The sequence below is a fragment of the Fukomys damarensis genome, unplaced genomic scaffold (assembly GCF_012274545.1).
Source record: "Fukomys damarensis isolate Sample0158 unplaced genomic scaffold, DMR_v1.0_HiC HiC_scaffold_22, whole genome shotgun sequence".
In the NCBI taxonomy this organism is placed as follows: Eukaryota; Metazoa; Chordata; class Mammalia; order Rodentia; family Bathyergidae; genus Fukomys; species Fukomys damarensis.
The window spans coordinates 23,537,238-23,561,641 of record NW_022900934.1 but is presented as its reverse complement, the minus strand read 5'-3'; the positions used below and the strand labels follow the sequence as shown (position 1 = coordinate 23,561,641).

The 24,404-nt window shown below is 44.7% G+C and overlaps 1 protein-coding gene across 4 annotated transcripts in view; it reads right to left on the bottom strand.

Moving 5' to 3' along the window:
* Positions 1-2,614: 2,614 nt before the first annotated feature.
* The window catches only part of LOC104873340 (ubiquinol-cytochrome-c reductase complex assembly factor 1), a 96,469-nt gene continuing 74,679 nt past the window's right edge, over positions 2,615-24,404 (bottom strand). Inside the window, exons 8-10 of one of the 4 annotated variants that reach the window (XM_010639947.3) lie at positions 12,726-12,803; positions 6,684-6,797; positions 2,615-3,728 (exon numbers count right to left, since the gene is read on the bottom strand). In XM_010639947.3, coding sequence (XP_010638249.1) covers positions 3,594-3,728; positions 6,684-6,797; positions 12,726-12,803 — 327 coding nt within the window. In that variant the 3' untranslated portion in view covers positions 2,615-3,593. Of the gene's footprint in view, positions 3,729-6,683; positions 6,798-10,797; positions 11,142-12,725; positions 12,804-24,404 lie in introns of those variants that run through there. The other 3 variants (XM_010639950.3, XM_010639949.2, XM_010639946.3) reach the window with 3 other exon arrangements.

Below are 24,404 nucleotides of genomic sequence, written 5' to 3'. Positions count from 1 at the left end.
CTGACTTCAGGAGGCAATATTGTTTGGGGAACGAACAGGTGTCCTGGGGCCACATAACATGGGCTGTAGCACTCTTGAATAACTTGCTAGGACTCTTGCCCTTAGTTGCTCACTTATGGAAGGGCTATGATGAGAAAACACATTTAAAATATTCTGTAAATTACAAAAAAATGTCATCTTAAAGTTGCTGATTGGCAGTCTAGGTTTTCTGATACAATTATTTTCCTTCACAATACTTGCATTTATCTTTCCAGAAATTTTGTTTTCTTGAGATAGGGCCTCTTGAGTGCTGGGATTACAGGTGTGCACCATGACCAGCTTCAAAGTTTAATAGTTTTCTTATAACTGTTTCTGCGGTGATCTTTTCTGATGTATAGAGAGGACAAACACATGACAAGATCACTCATAAAGCACAATCTCCCTGGGAGTAAGATGCCATGCTCTTTACTTGTATAACAACTTACTTTAGAAAGATATTGAGCTGGAGCTTTTGGTTTTGGGTCCCGTGCTAAGGCCAAAGGAGGAGTTTAATATGTTAGCATTACTTTTCTTTCTCTTTTGGGATACTGGGGATTGAGCCAAGTGTGCTGCAAGTACTAGGAAAGTGCTCCCAAGCCCATTTATTTGAGACAGGGTCTCCTTAAGTTGCCCAGACTGGCCTCAAATTTGTGATCCTCCTGCCTCAGCCTCCTGAGAAGCTAGGATTACAGGCATATGCCATATACCCAGCTTAGTAGTACTGTTAAAATAAGCTGAATTGTAGGTCAGTTGGAGGATGACCCCCAAAAGAGGCTTTTTTTGTTGGGCTTGTCCTAATGAGTGATAATTCAGGCACTTATTCTCTCATTTTAAAAAGTATACACATAGTCGGGTGCGGTGGCACATGCCTGTAAACCCAGCACTCAGGAGGCTGAGGCAGGAGGATTGCTGTGACTTCGAGACCAGCCTGGGCATAGTGAGTTCCAGGTTAGTATCAACTACATAGTGAGACCCTGTCTCAAAAAAACAAAAACAAAAACAAAAAGTACACACAGATGCCAGCTGTGAGCCAAGCACTCTGCTGGATGCTGGGAAAACAAAGGTGACCCACAATACGGTATTTGCTCAGAAAGGAAGCAGCTCACAGTGCAACACGGGAGGCAGGCATGTGGAAGGAAAAAAAATCTGAGGCTCTAAGTGACCAGAGTACAGTGCAAGGAGCACCATGGACAGCGGGGGACATGTGGGGGCAAAGGAGTCACGTCTGAGGGAGCCTGGGATCTCTCTTCAGTCAGCAGCAGGCAGCACGTGGTCCAGGTAAAGGTCACACCGTGTGGTCCCTTCGGGTAACTCAAAGGGCTTCAGTTTGCTCAGGGAGGAAATGGGCAAGAGACCCACAAACACAGGCTGGGATGGAGGCAGGGGAGAAGAGCCTGTAGCAACCAAGGAACCTAGAGAGGGACTGGCGTGGCCAGTGAAAGATGCTGATGGCCAGGAAGTGAGGGCTTTGACACATCACAGATTCTACCTGGCTCTTTGAAGTGTGGCTCCAGGTCACAAGTTGCTGTATCTGATGATCACTGAATCCTGTGCAGGCAAGGACCATCCACTTGCTGCTGAGGGACCCATCTAGGGCCTGCATGAGTATCCAACTCAGATGTCGAGCAGAGCAGTCAAGTTTTGGACCAGAGCTGGCCCAGATGACCTTTAAAGCTCCTTCCAAATCTGAGGTTCCAGGATTCTAAAGCAAGCCCGGTAGCTAAACTGGTGCTAAGGGCTGGGCTCTGTGGCTGGTGAGCTGCCCTGGGCAGCAAATGGGTTAACGCTCAAATAACTTTTATATATGAATTAATGTGCAGAGCTGGGAGCCAAAATCTGTTCCATTAATTTTTCCATCCATTCCAGGAGCAGTTAGGTACACACAGTAAAGTTTATTTTGGTGCATGGTATACTTCACTCCATTAAAAATAAATTAATCAGCAAATTCCTGCCTGGCTTGGCTCTGGTTTATGTAAATAGTGCCCAGCTGTAATGAGTTACAAGGTGTTATTATCTCACACACACAGAGGAGGCTTCACTCTAGAGCTCCGCTTGCAACAAAGCATCTTAAATAAACCGAGAGAAGGTGGTTTGATTTGTAGTATTTTCACAGAAGTGGGATATACCTCACCCGTATAGAGTTTCTTTATATGACTCATTTTATAGCAAGTTCGATGAAGGAAGTATGATGGGGGAGGGAGGGGAAAGATGGTTCCCCACCCCCTTACTTCAATTTAAAAAAAATCCCCTAAGAGATGACCCACACTCCAAGGGAGGAGGGAACCGGTCCTCCAGTGCTTGGCCACATGGCTCTGCAGCATGGACTCCAGAAGCTGGGAAGCCGGCAGAAAGCTGGGCACGGGGCTAGGTCCTGGGGTGCTATAACTAAGCCAAGAAGAATGTTCTTCTCATATAAGGGAAGGCCAACAGAGAAAAAGGAATACGTCCCTCACCAATTCACTGGGGGGTAACGAAAGGACCTCTCTTTGTTCTTGAGGCTTTTTTTTTTTAAGTTTTCTGAGACAGGGTCTCACTGTATAGCTGAGACTGACCTGAAACTCACTATGTAGCCCAGGCTGGTCTCAAACTCACAGAGATCCTCCTGCCTCAGCCTCCCGAGTGCTGGGATTACAGTGGTGCACCACCACGCCCAGCCCTGAGGCTTCCTTCTAAATGACAAGCCCTTGGACATCAGAGGCATCTGGGGCACCAGAGGATGGGCCTGGCAGGCTGTGCCTTGGCCAGACAGTGACACATCTCATAAACAGAAGGCAAAAGCAACAACAGAGACCCTGACCTTTCCCCTTTCACTGTCTCTGAGCTGGGAAGTGCTCCTTAGCTTCTGGCAGCCACGATCTCACAAAAGTTCCTAAAAAGTCTCTAGAATAAAGAAAAGCCATGACAGAGATAAGTCTGTTTTTTTTAATGGCCAACTCAATCGCAAGATTCAAAGCCAGGGACAGAGTGTGGCTACCCGTCTTGACTTGGCAGCATTACAAACAGCTCCTAGGTCACAGCAGGACTTGGGGCAGGGGCATGATGACAACCCCTTTCTTACCCCTGTACACCTTCCTTTAGGAAAAGCTGCTGGAGGGATTTGGGGAGCTTGTGCTAGGGGCTCTTACTTGGGGCTCCTCTATTGTTTTTGTTACTGTTTTTGCAGTATTGTAGATTGAACCATGGGCTTTTGCACTGATATATCCCCAGCCCTGTTATTTGAGACAGGGTCTCACTAAGTTATCCAGGCTGGGCTTGAACTTGCAATCCTCCTGCCTCAGCCTCCCAGAGTGCTGGGATTACAGGTGTGCACCACCAAGATCAGCTTTACGGGCTCCTCTTGTGGGAGGCAATACCTCAGAAGATCTAGAGGTTCTCTCAGCATTATACCCCCACCAGATCAGACTCCTGGGCACACACACTAATAGGAAAATCAACACAAATGGGCCCGGTATTTGACAGATGTTGTTTAAAGGTCAGTTCAGGCCACTTTCTTGCAGGGTCCTGGACCAACCAAGCACGTCTCTTGCCATAGTTCCTCAAAGCCACCTAGCCAGCAGCCTGGAAGGACCAGCCCCTCAAAGACCCTCATCATTATAAGTAGGGGTGTGGGGCTTCAAGATGCTCTGAGGATTCTTCTCCACCAGAGGGCGCCAGCTCACTTCTCCGGTCAGAAGCAGATCCTCGCCATTCATGGAGTCCAGATACTGTATCTGCAGGGAACAGAGGAAAAGATGGGGCAAAACGTATGCGAGACAATGAAAAGAACCAGCTTCCCCAACAAGAGGATGGGAGAGGGAGCTGAGGAGCTTCTGACCATCCAGGTCTCAGGCCAGGCTCTCTGATCTCCAGGTTATTTTATTAAGAATATCTGAGGAAACAGTCACTGGGGAAGGTTTTAGGGAATTCCTTATGACAACTGTATGGACACACACGCGCGCGCGCGCGCGCACACACACACACACACACACACACTTTTTTCTCTCCTTGATACATCCTCCCTGCAGAGTTCCTGCAGGTCAGGAAGTCAGAGCTTGTGATTTACAAAAGTCACCTTGTCCACCCACATCCGATTCTACTGGGAGAAAGAATCTCAACTCTGTTCCTTCCTAGTTACCCAATGTGACTACTTCCCTTTTCTCAGATAGGGTACCTTTGTCTGACAGAATAGAAATGTGTGCCTCATGGGATGTAAAGATTAAGTAAGGCACACGCACAGTGCTGGTCACTCACATGAGCTTTCCCTAACATGGATACCTCCACTGTCCTCCAGGAGGCCCTGATGCTGGCCAGTGGGTCCAGCTTCCCTGCTACAGGATGACTGAGAGGGAAACGGCAGCTCTACTGTTGAAGTGGTCATCAACAGTCTCCTACGACTGTCATCACTGACCCTTGGTGTTCCCACTGGAACCAGGGGAACCAAGTGCCATATACTGCTGCTTACTGCAACTGTCAGCTGCTCTAACATCTGGAGACAGCAATCATGTCCCTTCTGGGTTTTCTATCATTTCTGCCTCCAGCCTATTTGGCATGGAGATGGTGAGATCCAGATGCCACTGCCCTGGGCAATGCTAGGCCTCTGGATGCTCTCAGACCTGCCCAGAAATCTAGGTGTACAGCATGGAGAAGGGACACCTATGAACACAGGCAAATGGGAGCAAGAGAAAGGAGTCTCAGAAGATGAAGGCAGCTCTGGGAGGATTCCTCAGGCCACCTGCTAGGACAGAGGACAGTAGAGGAGAAATGCTTTCAAGTGGACAGGCCACATTTCCAGGGAAAACTGGACCAGAGCAGGAGGTAGTACTGGACCTAGAAAGATGAGGTTCCCTCAGGGGAGACAGAAAGATCAGAGGCTTCATTTTAGGCTTTGGATCAGTCCCTTCTTCCAAGAACTAATCTCACTTATTGCTCCATCTTTAGACTGCTGACCTCTGACATCAATCTCAGCCTCTCACAGGTCGAGTCCCATGTTCCCTATGTCTCTTCAGGGCAAGAAGCTCAACCATAGTATCTTCCCTAAAACCCATTCCCCTTCCCAGCAATTTATCCTAACACCACCACTCTGCCCATTTCCTTGGCTGTAAACCTCAACGTAGCCTGGGAGTGGTTATCAGGCAGCACCAAGCTCAAGGCCCAGCTTCCTGGTCTACCCTAATCCACTCAGTCAAAACGCAACTCTTTCCCCACCTTGCCCAGTGTCTACCTTACTCCAGGGCTGGCTGTGTGCCTACCTGGCTCCTTGATGCGAGACTGGGCCTCATCAGTCTCTGCTCTCCCGGCACAGGGCTGGGGATAGCAGGTTTGCTGCTAGAACAGGGTACCCATCAAAGCGACCTGCTTTCCTAAAAGCCTCATCACTGTTTGTCTGGCTTTCACCAGGGTCACATGAGTCTTACAGAAACATTAACTGTGGCAGGCTCTACCTTTTGGAACCCTGGAGGGGTCCCAGCTGAGTCTTGTGGCCTCGGGCACAAGCCGATCATAGCAGATGGAAAAGTTGGGTGGGTTTCTGAGAAAATAGCATTTGATTTGCCATCTGCTTCTCTGAGGGCAAGTCCTGTCAACAGTGTGTCTCAGAATTCTCTGTGGGTGGGGCCCTCTGGCTACAGTACCTTCTCCCTGGCTTTCACAGATTTGAAGAATGGTCAAACAGAAGTCCTGGCTTCTGTCTGGATCTACAGGCTCAATGACAAATTTCTAGCAACCAATTAGCCAGTCCTACTGGCCCTGGCTGCTCAAGATCTGGGGTCTGGCTTTCTTTTTTCTACCTTTTGGAAGCATGAAAGCCATATATACAGGTGAGTAAGAGACTTAACTGTGGAGTGAGGGCCCTTTGCCCTACAGCCCAGGGCCAGAAAGCAAAGCTGTGACTCACATACAGCCCAAGTTGATGAGCTGTCCACAGCAGCTGAGGTCTCTAGAGTTACATGAATCACCCAGGTTGGGGTCCGAGGCCAGTAGTATAGGCTGACTCACTGGGAGACCCTGGAAGAGAGTCCACTTTTGTTCTTCCTGTCACTCAGCGCACCCACCTAGAAAGCATGAGTTTCCCCTTAGTATAGGATCTGGGGGAAAGGAGATCAAGGAGTTGATTCTCCATGGCTTCGAGAAAGCTCCGTGGCTAAGCAGTCCTTGCAGGACAGCTTCTCCTAGAAACCTTAGTGTCAGGGAGCCCTGGGGACACAAAGGAGTGAGGGCCTGAGGGGGCTGCTTGCTGGGGGACAGCAGCCTGTGGAAGATGGCTGTGTCTACAGAATGGTGCTGGGGTCAAGTCCTGCTAGAAGTCAGAAACAGGAAATGAGTCCTGGGACTCTAAGTGTGTACAGAAGGGCTGACTATGCCCCTGCCTTCCAGGACTCCACAGGCACACAGCAGGTAATGAAATGTGTAGTTAAGAATGGCTATGACTTTCTGAAAGCCAGAGGCTACATGGTGTCCTTACCTCTACTCTCATGTGCTGGCCCCAGTCTGGCTCATGGCTGGACCCAGAGAAAGGACACATTGGTCACTGGTGCCAGCTACTAATGGGGGCAGGTCAGAACTCCCTCAGACTGGCCTCTGGTAACCCACCTTCCTATGACCTGGAAGTCCAGGACACACAGGGTTTGGGAGGACCACCTGCCATAAGATTTGTGTGTATATATGTCGGGGGAGCTGGTTGCTCTCACCTGTTTCCTCACGTATTCCACCAGCAACTCAAGCTGTCGAGGATCTTCACATTTCTGGTTGAAGAAAGTTCTCCAGAGAGCAGCAGCCAGCCCGTGATCATCTGAAAGGATCCCCTGGAACATAAAGTGTAACAACTGGTCTTCCAGGGAGTACTGTAAAGTCATAACACAAACATTGGAGAAAATGTGATCACAAGAGCAAAGAACTGGCTTAAAATGTCTGTAATCCCAAAACCTTGGGAGGCTGAGGCAGGAGAATTACAAATTCAAGTCCAGTCTAGACAACTTGGTGACTTAAACCCTGTTTTAAATAATAAAAAAACATAGAAAACAGAGCAGGAGATGTAGCTCAATGATAGCCTTGAGTTCAATCCACAGTACTGCTAAATGTACAACTTTCCAGTTGTACAAGTGGAAAGCGTTACAAGAACATGTGATCTAAATCCTTTTTTTGTGTGTGAGGGAGGGTTCCGAGACAAGGTCACACTTTATAGCCCGGCCTGGTCTTGGACTTGTGGCCATCCTCCTTCTTCGGTTCCAGAATGCTGGGATTACAGGTGTGTGCCTCCGTGCCTTGTCCACACCTTCACTTTATATAGAGGAAGAACACGGACCCAGAGGGACCAAGTCAGCGGCTGCAGTGATGCAGAGTTGGGACTCGTCCATGTCTGGTCAACGCTCCCAGTCATGGTTTCTTCTTCTCTACTGCAATGCACCTGGCCCAGGCAAAGTCTGGGAGGCCAAGAAGAGAAATGGAGCAGCAGTGCTTCTGCTGCCATCCACAAGGCATGAGGGTCCACTTCCCCAGCAATGGAGGTGGGTGTGGACTGCTCCTTCTCAACTGGTTCACAGACACATATTTGCAAGGCAGCCAGCTCTTTGGGAAAGAGCCAGGTACCCTTCTTTCACTGTTGCCTGTCTCTGGGCTGGTCATGATTGGTCCAGCCACTGCCTTAGGAGAGGAACAGGCTGTTCAGCAGGATCACTAAGGGCCTCAGAGGGCCACCAAGGGAAATGTTCAGAGCCTGCACATGTCCATGACTGACAGTGCCTCCTCCTGGTACAGGGAACTCTATTGGGAAGCCTGAATGCCACAGAGGCTAATTACAGCCATTTTCTAGCTCAGGTCTCTAGGGGAGGGAAGAGTGAGAGCAACAAGGGAAAGGCCTCAAGAAGTTGCTCTGCCTTGGTAGTGTGCTCTGTCCAAGGTAGCAGAACCGAGGTGCTGACTTGGAGAGTCAGAAGGCTGGATCAAGTCCTAGCGCTGTCACTGCCACTCACTGGTGGTGGCTAAACTTGAGTCTTGGACTTCTCAGCTACTAGAAAGAGATGAAAATACTTGTTTCGCCTACAGCATCCTGAAATTATGAAAATAAGATAATGTGAGCTGGGGGTAAGGCTGAGAGGTAGTGTTTGCCTAGCATGGGTGAGGCCCTAGGTTTAATCCCTAGAACCACACGCGCGCGCGCACACACACACACACACACACACACACAGAGACAGATGTATAAAGGCACTTTAAAGTGTACTATCTTGGCTACAAGAACTAAGGGCATACTTCGGCTGGCAGCTGTGGATACAGTAGAGACAACAGTGGTATCTGGGAGCCAGACAGCCTAGGTTCAGATGCCAGCTCTGGCACTTGATGGCGTGTGGCCCCTGAAAAGCCATTAACCGTTCCTGAGCTTCAGTTTCTCATGAGTTAAACAAATATAATAATCATATCCAACCGGGTTGCTGTCAAGAGACAATGGGTATGGAAGGCTCTGTAAACACTACACAGACATAAGAGCATCTGTTCTGCCTATGCCATGGTCTGGGCTCCTGGGCACTGTGATATATGAGGCCTGCTGCCAGGAAGGGCCATGTCCAGTGTGGGGAGCTGACAATTTGGTTGAAAAGCATTCCCCTTTCCCAGACACCCTCTGCTAAATTCCCGCATGGTCCCACGGCTGAAGACTGTTCGGGCCCCATGGCTGAGTCAGGAAAACCCAGCCTCCCCCAGCAGAGGGCAATGAGGGCCAAGGACAAGCTCCGGCACCTCACCATTCACCAAGCTCTGTGCTAAATAAAAGCCTGCCAGTGTCTGCAGTGCCCTGGGCACAGGCTGGGGTGCTGCTGAGAGCAACCCGTGGGCATGATACGGGAAGGAATATGAGTGGGCAAGGGGGTCACAGGGACCCAAAGAATGTCACAGAGCGCGGGATAAGAAAAACCTGGTCACCATGGCCTTTTCCAAATAGGCAACCTCAGTGGTGGGTGAGATGGCAGGGATGGGGCAAATCCATAAGCAGGAGTCACAGAATAGTCAGACCCAACAGTGTGAATGACCTGCCCACTTGGGACCGCCAGGCTCCTCCACACAGCTGGCTCCGAGACTACATATGGCACAGATATCCTTAACCCAGTCTGAAAGATCAGTATGGAGGTTCAGAGGGTAACGTGCCAACCATAATGGAAGTGGAACCAGTCTGCCCTGCTGAGGTCAGAGGATGGTGATCGCCTAGCTCTGGGCACAACACAATCCCTGGCACACGATGTGAGTGCACTGAAAATGACCAAATCAATAACCAAATCCAGCTGTAGCCTTCTTTCCATCAGACTGCTACTAACTCAGTGGAAATTAATGGGAGTCTAAGAGTGCAAATTTCAAACTAAGAAAGTAGAAAAGGAAAAAGGTTACGGGGAAGCCAAACATTAGGTTGCAAGCCAATTCTGCGACAATGTAATAGGTGCCTACTCACTTTCACTTATGACACAAGAAGCATCTTTCAGGAAATGAAAACCTCTGGTGTGAGAGTAACTGAGAGGAAGGACTGTCCTGGAGCTAGAGGGCCTGGCTATGAGTTGGGTGTAGAATGGCAGAGTTTCACTCAATGAAGACACATTTAACACTATGTGCTTAGCGTGATGCTAGGAACACAGAATCACACTCATGTGGGCTCAGCTCTCAAGGAGCCTGCAATCTAGTGGAAGGGACAAACGTGAGAGTGAACAAATGCTAAACTTCTTGGTGAGACCACAAGCTATGCATTACTCTCCTCATTCTACAGAGAGACCTCCCCCACCATACTAAGTCACTCCCGTTATTCTCCATCACTACACTCTTCGTAATTAGACATTTATTTGCTTGTTTACTCTCTGTCTCTCAACTGAAAGGTAAGTTGAGTGGGAAAGAAACTGACCCTGCTTGCGTGGTTCACCAATATTCCCAATCTGTTAAATGGACAGAAGAATGGATGGGAATTGAAATGTGGAGAAAAAAACACAAGAGACCGAGAGAGGTCATGGAAAGCTGTGTGGAAAAGTGGGCTTTTGGGGCTGGGGATTTAGCTCAGTGATTCCACTGCCTGCCTCGCAAGCACAAGGTCCCAAGTTCAATCCCAAAAAAAGAAAAAAAGAGAGAGAAGTGGGCTTTAAAAATGGAGAGGAGAGCTGGGCATGGTGATGCACTCCTGTAATCCCAGCACTTGAGAGGCTAAAGCAGAAGGATCACTGTGAGTTTAAGGCCAGTCTTCAAAGGTAGGCAAGAGGAAATAAAGGTAGCAAGCACATGTAACAATGGGAAGACCTCAATTCCATATTCCATATTTCAGTTTGAGCCTCACGACAGAAAAACAGGAAGGCTCCAACAGTGTCCAGGGAGGGGAAACAACCCAAGCAAGAGTGTAGGAAAAGACTGCTGTGGAACAGTGCTGTCTAAGAGAACTTTCCGTGATGAAGGATGCTCTGTGTCTGGATGTAGCTGTGTGCAGAGGTGTCTAGCCATATGTAGTCAACGTGTGCCTGAATTATGACCACCACAAATGAGGAACTGAATTTTAAATTTTACTTAATTTAAGTAAAAATAATGGCACGCAGCTAGTATTGGATACCTCTAGACCCTTTTGACTCCAAAAATGGTCTGCAGAATGCAAAATCTAGGACCCCATTCCAGACTCACTGAATCCAAATCTAGATTTTTGTTGGTCATTTCAAACATTTAAGAAGAAAAAAAATAAAAAGAAGGTTCCTCCCCAAACGTAATAGACAAAAATATTTCATTTCGGGCCGGGGAATTAGCTCAGTGGTTCTGCTGCCTGCCTCGCAAGCACAAGGACCCGAGTTCGATCCCCGGTACCAAAAAAATTTAAGAAAAACTGTTCTGGAATTACATATTTAAATTACCTGAGATCTTTTACAATTACAGATACCTACCCACACCAATTAAATCAGAAACTTTGGGGCACAAGGCCAAAGCAGCACCGATACTTCTAGAAATATGTCCCATGCAATTAGCATATTTCCAAACTTCCCTCTCTTAAGTGTCACCCGGGGTGCCTGGTGAAGCACCGGGCAGAACTCCCACTGAACTGGAAGCTTCAGAGGTACTGAGGAATCGAGCAATCTGAAAAGCACTCTTCTTGTGAGATTCTTGTGATGGGGAACGTGCACGTCCAATGGCTCTGCCAGAAGGGCCTGGGATGGGGGATGGAGAGCAGACACATCCAACACCCTTTTAGTAATCCTCATCACAGAGTCAACTGAACCCACAGCTGCAATAGAGACCACAAACAAATGCCAATACAGAGTTGTACTTCTTCAATGCTAGGCCTCATTACTTTATACACTGTAAGGTTTCTCAAATCAAAATGTAATCAGTCAATGTAAATATCAGATTCACCAATACGTTCCCAATGTAAATACCAAAACATGGATGAACCCTGTTGAGATCATGCTAAGTGATACAAGCCAGTCACAAAAGAACAGATACTGGGGGCCAGGGGTTTAGCTCAGTGGTGCCACTGCCTGCCTTGCAAGCGCAAGGTCCTCAGTTCAATTCCCAGTTTCAAAAAAAAATTTTTTTTATAGAGACAAATAGGAAAATGATGTTTGCCAGGGGCTGGGAATATATTCACAGACTATGTACACCACAACCTGGGTGAACACAGATGAAGCTGGGGGAAAATAATGGCTGCCAGAGGCAGGGGAAAGGAGAGCATGGGGAGTTAATGTTCATTCAGTTTAGGAAGATGGAAACAAAAGAATATACATACACACACAAAATTTATCAATTTAACTATGTTTTGTTTTGGAGACAGGGTCTCATTATGTAGTTCAGGCTGGCCTTGAGCTAACTACGTTGCCCAGGCTGGCCTCAAACTTCCACTGATCCTCCTGCCTCTCTCTGCCTCCAGAGTGCAGAGATCACAGGCGTGTGTCACCAAACTCAGCTGTTATACAGATATATTTTACAATACAAAAGATGAGATGGATCTATATGTTATGAAGTGGAAGAACTCTCAAGATACACTGTTCAGTGAACAAAAAGCAAGTCAAAGAATAGTGTACACATAGCACAATTCCCATTTGCATAATGAAGGAAAAACCAGATGCATGTCTATGCGCAAGTAACATCTGAAGGACAACCAATAAACTAGGAGTGAAGTTTTATTCTAGGGCAGGGAAGCAAACAGGCCCCCCCATCCCTGCCTTTCCTCCCTTCTTCTCTTTTCCTTTTCCCCGCCCCTCTCCTTTCCTCCTCCTTCCCTCTCCCTCTCCCCTATCCCTCCACCTCTCTTTCTTGGTCAAACTCAGAGCCTCACACAAGCAAGAATTTTATCAGTGTATACCCAGCCCTGGGCCTTCTAGTTTTCATTTCAACCACCTGTGTAGTGTTATGAACTTTTTAAATGAATATGTATTGCTTTTACACTTAAAGCCAAAGACGTGTGTAATTTGCCTGGCAGATTCTGCTGTTTACATGTCAATGTCTTCCTCTCTCGGGGAGCAGCTGGGGCTGAGACAGTGATTTGCCTTTGTCGCTCTATCCAGCACCCAGCAGGCACTCAACAAATGCTGACTTGTTGAATGATCTGACCACATTATGTAGTGCTCTCCCAAATACTAGCAAACTAGTCAGAGAAAACAGAAGTACATATCAAGCCATCATGTATAATGCATAGAGTAACGATAGTCCTGGACGCTTCCTTCAGATGCTATTATCAAATGTCTTTGTTCGAGGAGCCATTGTCATGCCTAAGGCTTGGCAAATGATCTTACCTCATCATATCCCAAGATTGCTGCATAGAAATTATTTGTCATGAGGATCATGTTCTTCTTCAGGACATAGGGATTAACCTACAAAAACAAAGAGCAAAAACAAAGGTATTAAAGAAAGGAAAAAACCAAAAAGTAGGTTCTTTGGCTCCAAGTTGTTGCAGACTTAAAAGAACAAAGAGAAAGAAACTCTTACAAGTCAAACTGCCAGTTCATTCCCAATTCCCGCATCTGTCAAGATTCTCACTGATTTGCCAACTTCTTTTAGATTTTTGTCTCAAACTACACAATGCAGTTAGTTTAATTAATTGATGTCCAGCTACATGTCTGTTTTTGTGCTGGATGCTATGAAGGCAAGCATAAGAAATAGTGTTCCAGTCAAAGCAGTCCATAGTCTAGTGTGGGAAAATAGGCATTTATACAAATTGCTGCAACTGAGCATGTAGTAGATGCCTGTAATCCCAGCACTCTGGGAGGCTGGAGCAGAAAGATCCTAAATTCAAGCCCAGCCTGGGCAACATAGTGACTTAGTGAAACCCTGTCTCAAATAAAAATAAAAATGGCTGGGGATGTAGCTCAGAAGCCCCTGGATTAAATCCCCAGTACCACAATAAACAAACAAACAAACATTTTAAAATTACTGTAACTTACTGCCTCAAACCCTATTCCGAATGTGCTAGGAAACAAGTGAATTTCAGTGTGGGCAAAAGGTGCTCTAGGAAATAATCCTTAAGCGGAACTGGGAGAAGAGTCTAACAGGAGAGGGGAAGACTGAGGAGAGAGCATCTGAGATGGAGGGAATGAGGTGTGCGGAGGTGAACAGCCGGAAAAAGGACACATGGGGAGCACTGGGGAGGGTGAACAGGGAGGACCCCTGGGAAGCTATGCTGACATTAGGTTGGCAAATGTCTCAAGGGCTGCTCCAAAGAGCTTGTTGTGGAAAGACAAAAAGAAGGAAGTTGTCAGAAGTGGGAAGACAAAGCAGAAGAGCAGGAAGAATGAGAGGAGCAACTCAGAAGTAGTCAGACTGCACGCTGAGATGGCTTTTAGAAATTCAGTTCCTGTGAGATTGTGGAAACCCTGGTAGACTCCTCTTAGGTAACGGGCAGGAGCACCTGCAGAGCCTGAAGTATGGTTCATCTTCAAAAGAAATGTCGACCTTTGAGCAAATTTCCATATGCTGCACGATCCAAAGTTTAATCTTCTCTGGGATCCCAGCAGAAAGCCCAGGGCAGGACAAAACACAGAGTAAAGACTCACTATTTAACCCGACAGGTTTTAGAAAATGCCAAACATTATTTTGAACTTTCTATGGAGAATAAGACTTGTGCTTAACAACCCTCTCTACATCCACACCCACCATCATTTACATTTATCGAGCACTCGCAAGGGGTCAAGTGCTTTATGGACATCATCTCCTCTAACCTGCACCAGAACTCAGAGAGGTAGACATGTTAGTCACCTGTAGGCGACTGGCTGACTGAGAGACTCAGGGAGGTGAGTCTGGATCACACAGCAAACTAGTGATAAAGTTGAGATCAGCATCCAGATCATTCTGAATCCGAAGTCCATGCTCCTTATATTCCACAGGTTCCTGCATCCCAGAGGATAATTTTACTTTGGATTGTAATTTAAATACTAAGTGATTTAATCTTGTGGTTCATAACTAGTCTCTGAAGAAGAGCAGAAAAGTAAAAAAATTTAGCCAGAAAACCTGGGATCAAGCCATAGTTCTTCTAGGTACAAGATGTTATCAAGCAAGTCAAATAACCTTTCTGAGCCTATTTTGTTGCCTTTTAAATGCCCCAGACACAAGGCTGTCTTCAAGAGCCAATAAGTTAGTTATGTATCCACTCACTAATTTAACAACATATGCTGAAAGCCTTGATAAACTGCACAGTACTCTACAAATGCAAGGAATTATGAGTAATACCTTCTGGTTTGTTTATATAAAACTAAAACCAGTTCCAATAGTTTATGGTCATGGATAATTTTCAAAAATGAAAACAGAATTGTGAAGCTCAAAGGCTGGAAAATGTGAAATTGGTGGTAGATGGGGGGGGTAACCTAGAACACAACAACCATCTATCTTTTGTGTTCCCACAACTCCATGCAAGCTTCTCCCCTAGGTACAAAACATGGTTTAAAGTCACTTAAAGGCCTGCCTCTCTCACCAGTTTGGGAACCACTCAAGAGTACAGGTACTCTGACTGATTAATCACAGCACTCCAACACCTGGTCCAGGGCCTGGCCTACAGCAGGGGATAGGACAGGCATGCTACCTGAATCCTTACAAGGGCACCATTCCTAACCTATGTCCAACGACAACGCTTGTTTTGGGGCTTTTTGTTGTTGAACATCTCCGATGTTTCTGAAATTTCAGAAGCATATACTGCCAAACATCCATCAAAACCATCTTCCATCTGGGTTGGACTGAAAGAAGAGTCAAGAAATAAGCCAGAGGGAGTTTATCCCTTCTGTCATGTGAGGCTTCAACACAGACCTCTTGGGAACCATTTTGGGCTCTCTCTACTCCCACACCAGTTGTTCTCCTAACTGAGAGAAAGACCAGAGCCACAAAAGCATGACATCAGGGGTGTCAAACACTAAGGCAGGAGCACCTCTCCAAGGAAAGCATTCACCGAAGCTGCCTCAGTAGAGCGAGCTTCCTGCGGCATCATGCCATAAGCTCTATAGCTGAAATAGCGCTCACAGATCCCCGAGGAAATGGTGAACTGAGGGTCTAAAAGGAGGAAGAGACTTGTCCAAGGTCACACCAAGTTACTGTCAGAGCCAGGATCAGAATCCAATTTCTGGGCAAATACTTTTCCTACTTCATCATCTGCAGGGTATTTCCAAAGATCACCAACACATTTATAATCAGTTCTTGCCTTCCAGCAAGGGCCAAATATGTACAAACTCATTTTTTCTCTTGGGATGCACCTGCATCCTGGCTGGCTGCTGCCCAGGAAGAACGAAGTGGAGCTCCTTATTAGCAAGTCCCCTCTGCCTCCTGACTAACTCCAGTGACCTGTAAGCTCTCAACCTCTAGTTGAATGACGGCAAGCTACCTTAGCCAGGAATGGTTTTCAGATATCATCACCCGCACTGGATTAGCTCATGAAAAAGGGCCCTTCCTGGAAGAGAGTGGAACCTCAATCAGTGCAGACAGAGGATCTGCAGGCAACAGGTGAGGGTAAATGACAACAGTTCCCTCCATTACTGGACTCAACCCACTGGGCCCTTCCAGCCAGGCAGCAACCAAGAGGAGCTGGACATACTCTTTGGTGAGCCCTTATTGGGTTTTACTCCTTCACATCAGCTTGTGAGCTGGTGTGAAGGTTTCCTGATTCCCCAGTGCCAGATCATCCTATATGGAGCACCCTTCCTGTGAATGCACAGATGCCCCCAACAGAAGAGAAACTCCTCCCAGATAGAGTTGGGCCATTTTCTTATAAAGACTTATCCTTTCCATAATGCTTTGCTTTTATAAAAACCCATACATACTGTACAACCACATGGGAAAAGTTCCTTTTATATCAGTTACTCATATTTTCCCATTTATTTAAGCTATTAAAATTCATGCAGATATTTTATAAGCCACCAGGATTCACAACTGGTATTACTGAATGTTTAATAATAAGCTAAACAGAAGAAATCAGAGGGTTAAATGATGACTGCAATTCCTGTAATGACTTAATTAAATTTTTATGGAGTACATAAACTATGATGTCATTTCTAGCCAACCATGGCTCTGCTTGCCCAGGATGTCACAGGGTGGGAGCACTCAATAGGAGACGAGGCTAAATGAGCAGCAGGTCTCTGCTGAAATGGGGAGGGGAGAAGGCTCATGTAACACACTCAATAAATTATCCGTTCATTTTTAAACAAAGTCCATGAGTTATAATATATTTGCCATGCACTTTTTATGACATAATAAAAATGTTACCTTAAGGATTACTTAACACATACTACAAATGTTATAGCAGAGGCAGGCACAAGGGGCAAAGAAAACAAACATGAGCAGGCCAGGGACAGGTCCTGGAGTTTATGTCCCGGGGGAACAGCACAATATATTAAAAAGGGAATGCAAAAGGGGGGTGCAAGAGTTCAGGGTTACTCATCAGCAGATTAATGAATGAGACAACCAACGGGGAGCACAGGCAATAACGAATCTTGCAAGCAGCATGTTTAATTAACGTAGTATTTTCAAGGAGGAATATTAGCTTTAAAGAGATGCCAGTTCATCTGAGGCCAAATCACTGCTCTCTTTCCTTTCTCCACCATTGTGGCTGTTAAAAACATTTATGTGACTGCTTAACGGAGGAACCAGACTATGCAGATATAGGGCCTAATGGGAGACCAAGCTCTCACTCTTCTGTGAGCTGCTCCTGGTCATCTTTCCTGCTTCGCCTCCTCTTGCCTGCCCACTTTCATTCATCTCCTGGCACAGGCAACCCTGTGCCTTCTCCAGCTGGGAATCCTCGACTCCAGAAACTCTTTCTTATCTTCTAAGATCTATCTCACATATTACATTCTCTACAGAGCTTCTCTTCTCTCCCATTACAGGTACTACAAAAGTGTCTCATAATTGACTGTTTGTCAAGTGCCAAGAACTATGCCAAGAGCTTTCTGCATATTAGCTCACTTAATCCCCTCTGATGAATCTATGAAATTTGTATTGTCTGTCTTTCTCTCTCTCCTCTCTCTCTCTCCCCCTCCCTCCCTCCCTCTCTCTCTGTACTAGGGATCGAACTCGGGACCTTGAGGTTGTGAGGCAGGCGGTGGAACCACTGAGCTAAATCCCCAGCCCCATTATATCCACTTCAAAGAGGAAATTGATATGTGGGAAAAGTTAAAGCTACACAGCTAGAAACACTGGAGTCAAGGGTCATGGGGGCAAATGCCCATAATCCCAGCACTCAGAAGGTTAAAGCAGAAGACTCACTGTGAGTACTCAGTTCAAGGCCAATCTGAACTACATAGCTAGACCCTGACTCAAATAAAAAAACAAACAACAAACAGCTACTAGAGTGAAGATTATTGCATAGCTGGGTGTGGTTGAGCACTCATGTAATCCTGCCACCCATGAGTTTGAGGCTACTTTGGCCTACAGTCAGTTCAAGGCTGGCCTGAAGTACATAACAAGACCTTATCAAAAAAAAAAAAATTATAGCATAAAGCAATCCAACTCCAATGATTATCTATGTTGGCACAAACCCCATAAAGTGTGGCTGCCCTTTCATATGCCCCACATCTCAGGTTATCTGTAGAGGCAGAACTAAAAAGTACTAATGTGAGCTGGGGGTCTAACACAGTGGTGGAGCACCTGCTTAGAATGGACAAGGCTCTGGTTCAATCCCCAGCACAACCATGCACACACATGAAAAAAAGTGCAACATGGTCTTGGGACCCCCAACATGGGTCCACGTAATCACCAGACACCCCCAATATATCCCAGGAAAGCTCCTAGGAAAACTAGGGGTGAAGGTCAGAAAGGTATAATTATGGTGAGGGGATGGAGAATGGAAGAAGGTTGGTATGAAAAACAAAAACTGATCAGCACGAAGGTAAGAATAAAGTATTAAGGTTACCAGCTTAACACAAAGATGTTAACAGCAGCGGGCTAAAAATCTGTTGGAAGGAATTAATGATAAAGGGTGGCTAGAGTTGCTCCCTGAAGCCAAAGGAATATATCAAATGCATCACAGGGCAACAATACAACCCAAGATATAGCTGGCAATGTTTTCAGTCATTTTTAGTAGACAGTAATGCATCGTCAACAGTCCATAGTATCAACCGCATGTGCTATGGTGGCGAGCCTAGGGCACACGTGCTGCTGCAGGTTGTTTGTACCATTGAAAGGTCTAAGAGGTTTGCCATCACTGGACTCTAGGCTGCACTATTAGCTAGTCTATAAATGTAATGGTGAAATTAACTCTCCATGGGATATCATAGGGGATACATAAAAACGAAGCAAAGTAGGTAGAACAGTGAGAAAGGGGACTTGGAGAGACCATATACAAAAGGATACATGTAACTTACTTGCATTCTGACTAATATATTTATTGAAGGTCTTTCATCAATGATCAAAAAATACAAACAAAACTCTGTGCGTGTGATTATATGTGCCTGTGGACACAGAATGCAGTTCCAGAGAAAACTGTTAATACCAAGAAGAAAAGGAAAAATTATAAAACATGACAGATGTGTAATTTCAATTTCTTCTTCCCTTTTTAGAAAATGAACCAAACATTTGAGTAAATGATGAAAGGCCAACCTAAATAAGGTATGAGATGATCCTTTTAAAAGTCCAGTTTAAAAAATCATCTCAAATTTTTAGTGCACTAGAGAAGCTTGGCATATGAAAAGAAGCTTTAAAAAAAACCTTCCAGGTGTGGTGGTGCAAACCTATGATCCCAGCAATTACAAGGCGAAGGCTGGAGGATCTCTGAAAGTTCAAAACCAGCCTGGGCTACAAAGTGAGACCCTGTCTCAAAACAAACAAACAAGGGCCGGGGATTTAGCTCAGTAGTTCTGCTGTCTACCTGGCAAGTGCAAGGAGGTGAGTTCGATCCCTGGTACCAAAACAAAAAAACCTCTTACTTATTTTTTTTCTTATTTAGTTGTTTCTAAAATTCCAGCTTTGCTGCTGTGACCTATCAGTACATATTAAAAATCCACACAGCCTGCCAGGCATGGTGGTGCATGCCTGTAATCCCAGTACTCAGGAGGCTGAGGCAGTAGGATCACCATGAGTTTGAAACCAGCCTGAACTGTTCAAACCAGTTTGAACAGCAAGACGCTGTCTCAAAAAATCAAAACCAAAACCAAAACCCACATAGGCTGATAATGTCCTGAAAAACAAGTTACATGGTTGCTGGGCAGAACTGCAGAACCAGCCACCTTAATTTCCCAATGATCACAAACTATAGTCCTTTCCAGTTTCATTAAATAGCAAATCAAGCACACACACAAAAAAGTATCTGTTTTTGGAAACTGCAGTCATTGTCTAATTGACAAACACTCCAACACACCCACAAATCCATTAGCACTCCTAGGAAGAACAGACTATCCTACAAGAGTAATCTTCTTCTATGTCAGAACATATAAATCAAGGGAAAACAATAGCTATAACCTACTTTGATTTCTGGAAGCTTCTGAGTGAATCCTGTGTGGCAAATATCATGCTTACTCCGGGGAAAGAGTCAACACCTGGTCTAGAAGTGTCATGCACTGTGCTGATTGTACAGAGTTCTACAGGAAGTAACCCTGCAGCTTTCCATTAAAATCCGTACGCTCATGATCTGACATTGTTCTCCCATTTATGATCTTCTTATCTGTGCCTCACAACTATTAGCCTGCCTGCCTTCCAGGAGCTCAGCCTAAATGCTACTGTTGTCCCGATTCCATAAGCAAGGAAGCAGAGGCTCAAAACTGTCAAGTGACTTGCCCTCAAATCAGGCCCTGCATGCTGGGATTTATAACTTAGAGGGCTAGTCCCTAAATCCAGTGTATTTAAATAACAGGAGGTATTAAAGGTTTGCCCCTGTAGGCATAATAGGATTCCCAAAGCAAATCTCTCAATATAAACTATTAGGAATGTTGAAATGGTAATCATAATTGGGTTTATTAAGGGAAAAACTACATGTAAAGGTTAAAAGTTTTTCTTTCCCCTATTATAGTAATGCTAAAAGTCTTTCTTTTAGCTACTATACTTAAAAATGAACGGAGCCAGGTGTGGTGGTACATATCCGTAATTCCAGTACACAGGAGGCTCAAGCAGGAGGATCCTCTTAGTGTGAGGCCAGCCTGAACTGCATAGGGAGACTTTGTCTCAAAAAACAAAAACAAACAAAAAAAAAGAGAAAGAAAAGAATGAAGCATGGAAAAAATGGAGACATTTCATTAAAGAATACCAGAGCTGGCACTGGTATTCTGCGGCCAACAGAAACATCCAAAGGCTGTTCTGTGGGCTGGCCTGGTTGCTTCCATCATCAGCCTGAATGGATCAGTGGACCTCGGAAGTGTCCAGATGCAATCTGACATGATTCCTTCCTATTTATTCTCTCTTCTCATCCCCCCCACCCCATGGTCTTCTATCTTCCTCTCTTCTCCCCAACCCTGCCCTCTGCCTTTCCTTAAGTCTGACCCACTTTTCTTTCCACATGAGTTGGAAGGCTGCTGAGCTTGAAACCCCTTCCCCTCACAGAGATAGGTACACAGCCCAGACTACTCAGACTCTTCTGAGCAGCGACAACCAAAGATAAAATACAGCTAAAGTTGGGCCATCCCACAAAGTCTCTTAAGTTCCTGTTTATATACTAAACTCCCTTGGCTGCCCCTTCGTCTTTCCTCCTGAGGGCTATTGTTAAACTCTCCTTTCCATTCTTCAATCCCTAGTTACCTTCCTGTAAATTTCTGTTTCCTTAAATTCACTGAAGTCAGTTTCTGTTGCTCAGTCAGTGGATTTAATATTATTCATCAATTCATTAAAAACTAAATCAGCTCACATTTATTGAATATTTGCCATGTGTCGGAAACTGTACTAAAAGTTTTTTTGTATGTTAGCTCTTTAGTCTTCACAGTAATCCTTTAAGGAGTTGTTATTGTCCTCATTTTATAGAAAAGGCATCACTAATTGTTTTGTGAAGCTTTTCAAATCTTGTCAAAGCTAGTTGCTTTTTCCTTTACACAAGTTTTAATACTTCCATCAGGAACACTTACTATACTACTCTAATGAACTGTTTATAAACAGACAAACAGGCACGCACACACACACACTCTCTCTCTCTCTCTCTCTCTCTCTCTCTCTCTCTCTCTCTGCATTACTATGTGAGCTTTGAGGGCAAAGGTGGAACAATGCTCTGCACACATTACTAGAATGAGTTGATCTGTTTTTGCCACAATCACCTCTTACAGTATTGGGTGTCCACATACAGTACTTGAAAGCTCCTCAAGTATGGCAAGTTTGTACATGCTGCTGCTGTTTTAATGTTTTTCAAACACAACTCTACTCTAGCTGAGGAGGCCCATTTCTTGTTGTTTTAATCTGTCCTCAAACGGCCTCTGAAACTCCACACCCGCTCAAATCAATCTAAAGTCTCTAGATGACCTCCAGCTCCTTTACTACCACTTGTTGGAGTTTCAGACTTTGAGTCAACATACTTATACCAAAGTTTGAAGTAAAGAGGAAAGCTTCCGACTAAACAGAGGAAGAATTTTGTAGTGGGCATGGCAACACATGCTAGTAATCCCAGCTACTCAGTAGGCTGAGGCAGGAGGTTCACAAATCCAAACCCAGCCGGGACAATTTGGTGAAACCCTGTCTCAAAATTAAAAAAAAAAAAAAAAGGCCCTGGATTCAATGCCTTAAAAAATGAACAAATGAATAAATAAATTTATTTAATTAAAAGGACTGGGGTTTTTCAGTTGTAGAGTGCTTGCCTAGCATTTGTGAGGTACGGGGTTCAATTCTCAATACAGCAAAACAAACAAACACACAAAACAAAACAAAAAAACCCAAAGCCAATCCAAAACAAAACAGAAAAACCCCGAAACCAAAACCAAAACAAATCAAAACACCAAACAACAGCCAGGCTAATCCCAGCACTCAGGAGGCTGAGGCAGGAAGTTCATCATGAGTTTGAGGCCAGCTCAGGCTATATAGTGAGTTCATGGCCAGCCTGAACTACATTGTGAGACTCTGCCTCAAAATCTAAAACAAAAGAAAACCAAACCTCTGCAACTGTCCAGGTTACCCTAACAGGATAATAATCACCAAACTCTAGTAGGAAGTACTATAATTAGATTAAACATTAACCAACCTTTTATCCCTGCCTGTTTTATAATAAGTACAATGGAAAAATAACAGGAAAGTTTCCTAGTGTGTTTTTATTTATCTAAGTTTAAGAATGGCCTTATACCCTAATAACAAGTTACATGCTATACATGAAAATTTTGGTTAGGTTTTAGTTTTTCTGTTGTGAAATATAAGATTTGGAAAGTAAAAATAGTTTATAAGAAATCCCCAATTGCCAACAGTCAAAGCAAACTAAAGGACAGTTACCTAATTGACATCTACAAAGATGGCTGGAATTTAAAGGAAAAATAAGCGTTGGCAACCCTGTAGAAAAGCTGGGACCCTCATGTATCACTGAGGGAATGTAAAATGGTACAGCCACTGTGGAAAACAGTTTGGTGCTTTCTCAAAAGGTTAAACAAAGAACTGCCCTATGACCCAGCCATACTACTTCTAAGTTATATATCCAAAAAGAATGCAAGTGGGAACTGGAACAGATCCTTATATACCAATGTTCACAGCTGCATCATTCACAACAGCCAGAAGGTAGAAATGACCCAAGTGTCCACTCACTGACGAATGGAAAGACAAAATGTGGTACATAATACGATGTGATACTATTTAGCAAGAAAAGCCATGCAGTTTCATATACTGTGTACTATAAAGTAGATGGGACTTGACAAACTTATACCTAGTGAAATAGGTCAAAGAAGGACAAATGTTGTCTGCTTGCTCTTACAGTATATGAAGTACTCAAAATAGGCATTCACAGAGACACAAAGTAGAACAGCAGCTCCCAGAGGCTGAGGAGAGGGAGAAGTGGAGGAAGTATTATTTAATGGATGGAGTTTTTATTGGGAATGATGAAAAAGTCTTAGGTATAGATAGTGATGATGGCTATACAATATTGTGAATGTACTTAATGCTACTGAACTGCATATTTACAAATGGTTAAAATGATAAGCAATGTAATGTACACTGTACCACAATAAAAGAAAATTTCTATTACAAACAGTTCTTCCCAGACAGGTTATTTCAATCTGTGATTAACCATACACTTATTAGAGCCTCTCTTATGACACTCAGTCTACACTTTAGTACTATGGAATAACTTATATTCCTTGTTAAACCACCAGCCATCTAGGGTACAGAATTCAGCATAGACCAGTACATGTTTCATAAGGACATAATGAGTACCTATTAATTTTAAATATCGCATATGTGCTGGAGGTAAAAAAAAAAAAAAGTGGTATATGCAAAGCCACAGAAAGAAGAACGGATACAATATTTTCAGGGGAAAGTTTGTCCAAAGATTTCACGGTGGGTAGAAGCAAAAGCCAGAGTCTGAAAGGCAGTTTGCACTACCTGCAAATGGTTCTAAATGCTACTTGAAGGAAGACAAGGAAGAGTTCTAAGAACAGGAAAGTTACATAAACAGGTTTACTTGTGAAAAGTAACCCTTTAAGTACAGACCCTGGAGCTGGAGGGAAAGAACAGAGGCAAGACGAGAGATGGAAAGGAATTGACTCAAGCTAAGTGGCTCTAAGAATAAAGAAGAGGAAGTCTGTTCAAAAGAAATGCCTACAGCGGGAGCAAGAGGATCATGTTATCACATGAATATGGAGGAGAAAGGTGAGGCTGTGACTTGCACATAATCAGGCCTCACCGAAGAAAGCAAAAATAGAAGGTGAAGAAAGAATGCAACAATTATATGCAATCATATACTGAAGACTTCCTGACCCTAGCAGCATTGAGTGTAGACAACCAGTCTTGAGACTTTTAGCAATCACTGTGCCCTTAATGTCTCCTATGTTTTGTGGTAATGGAAAATCTTACTTGGATAAGATGTAATAGGTGCAAGATGTGTATTTAGCTTGAGC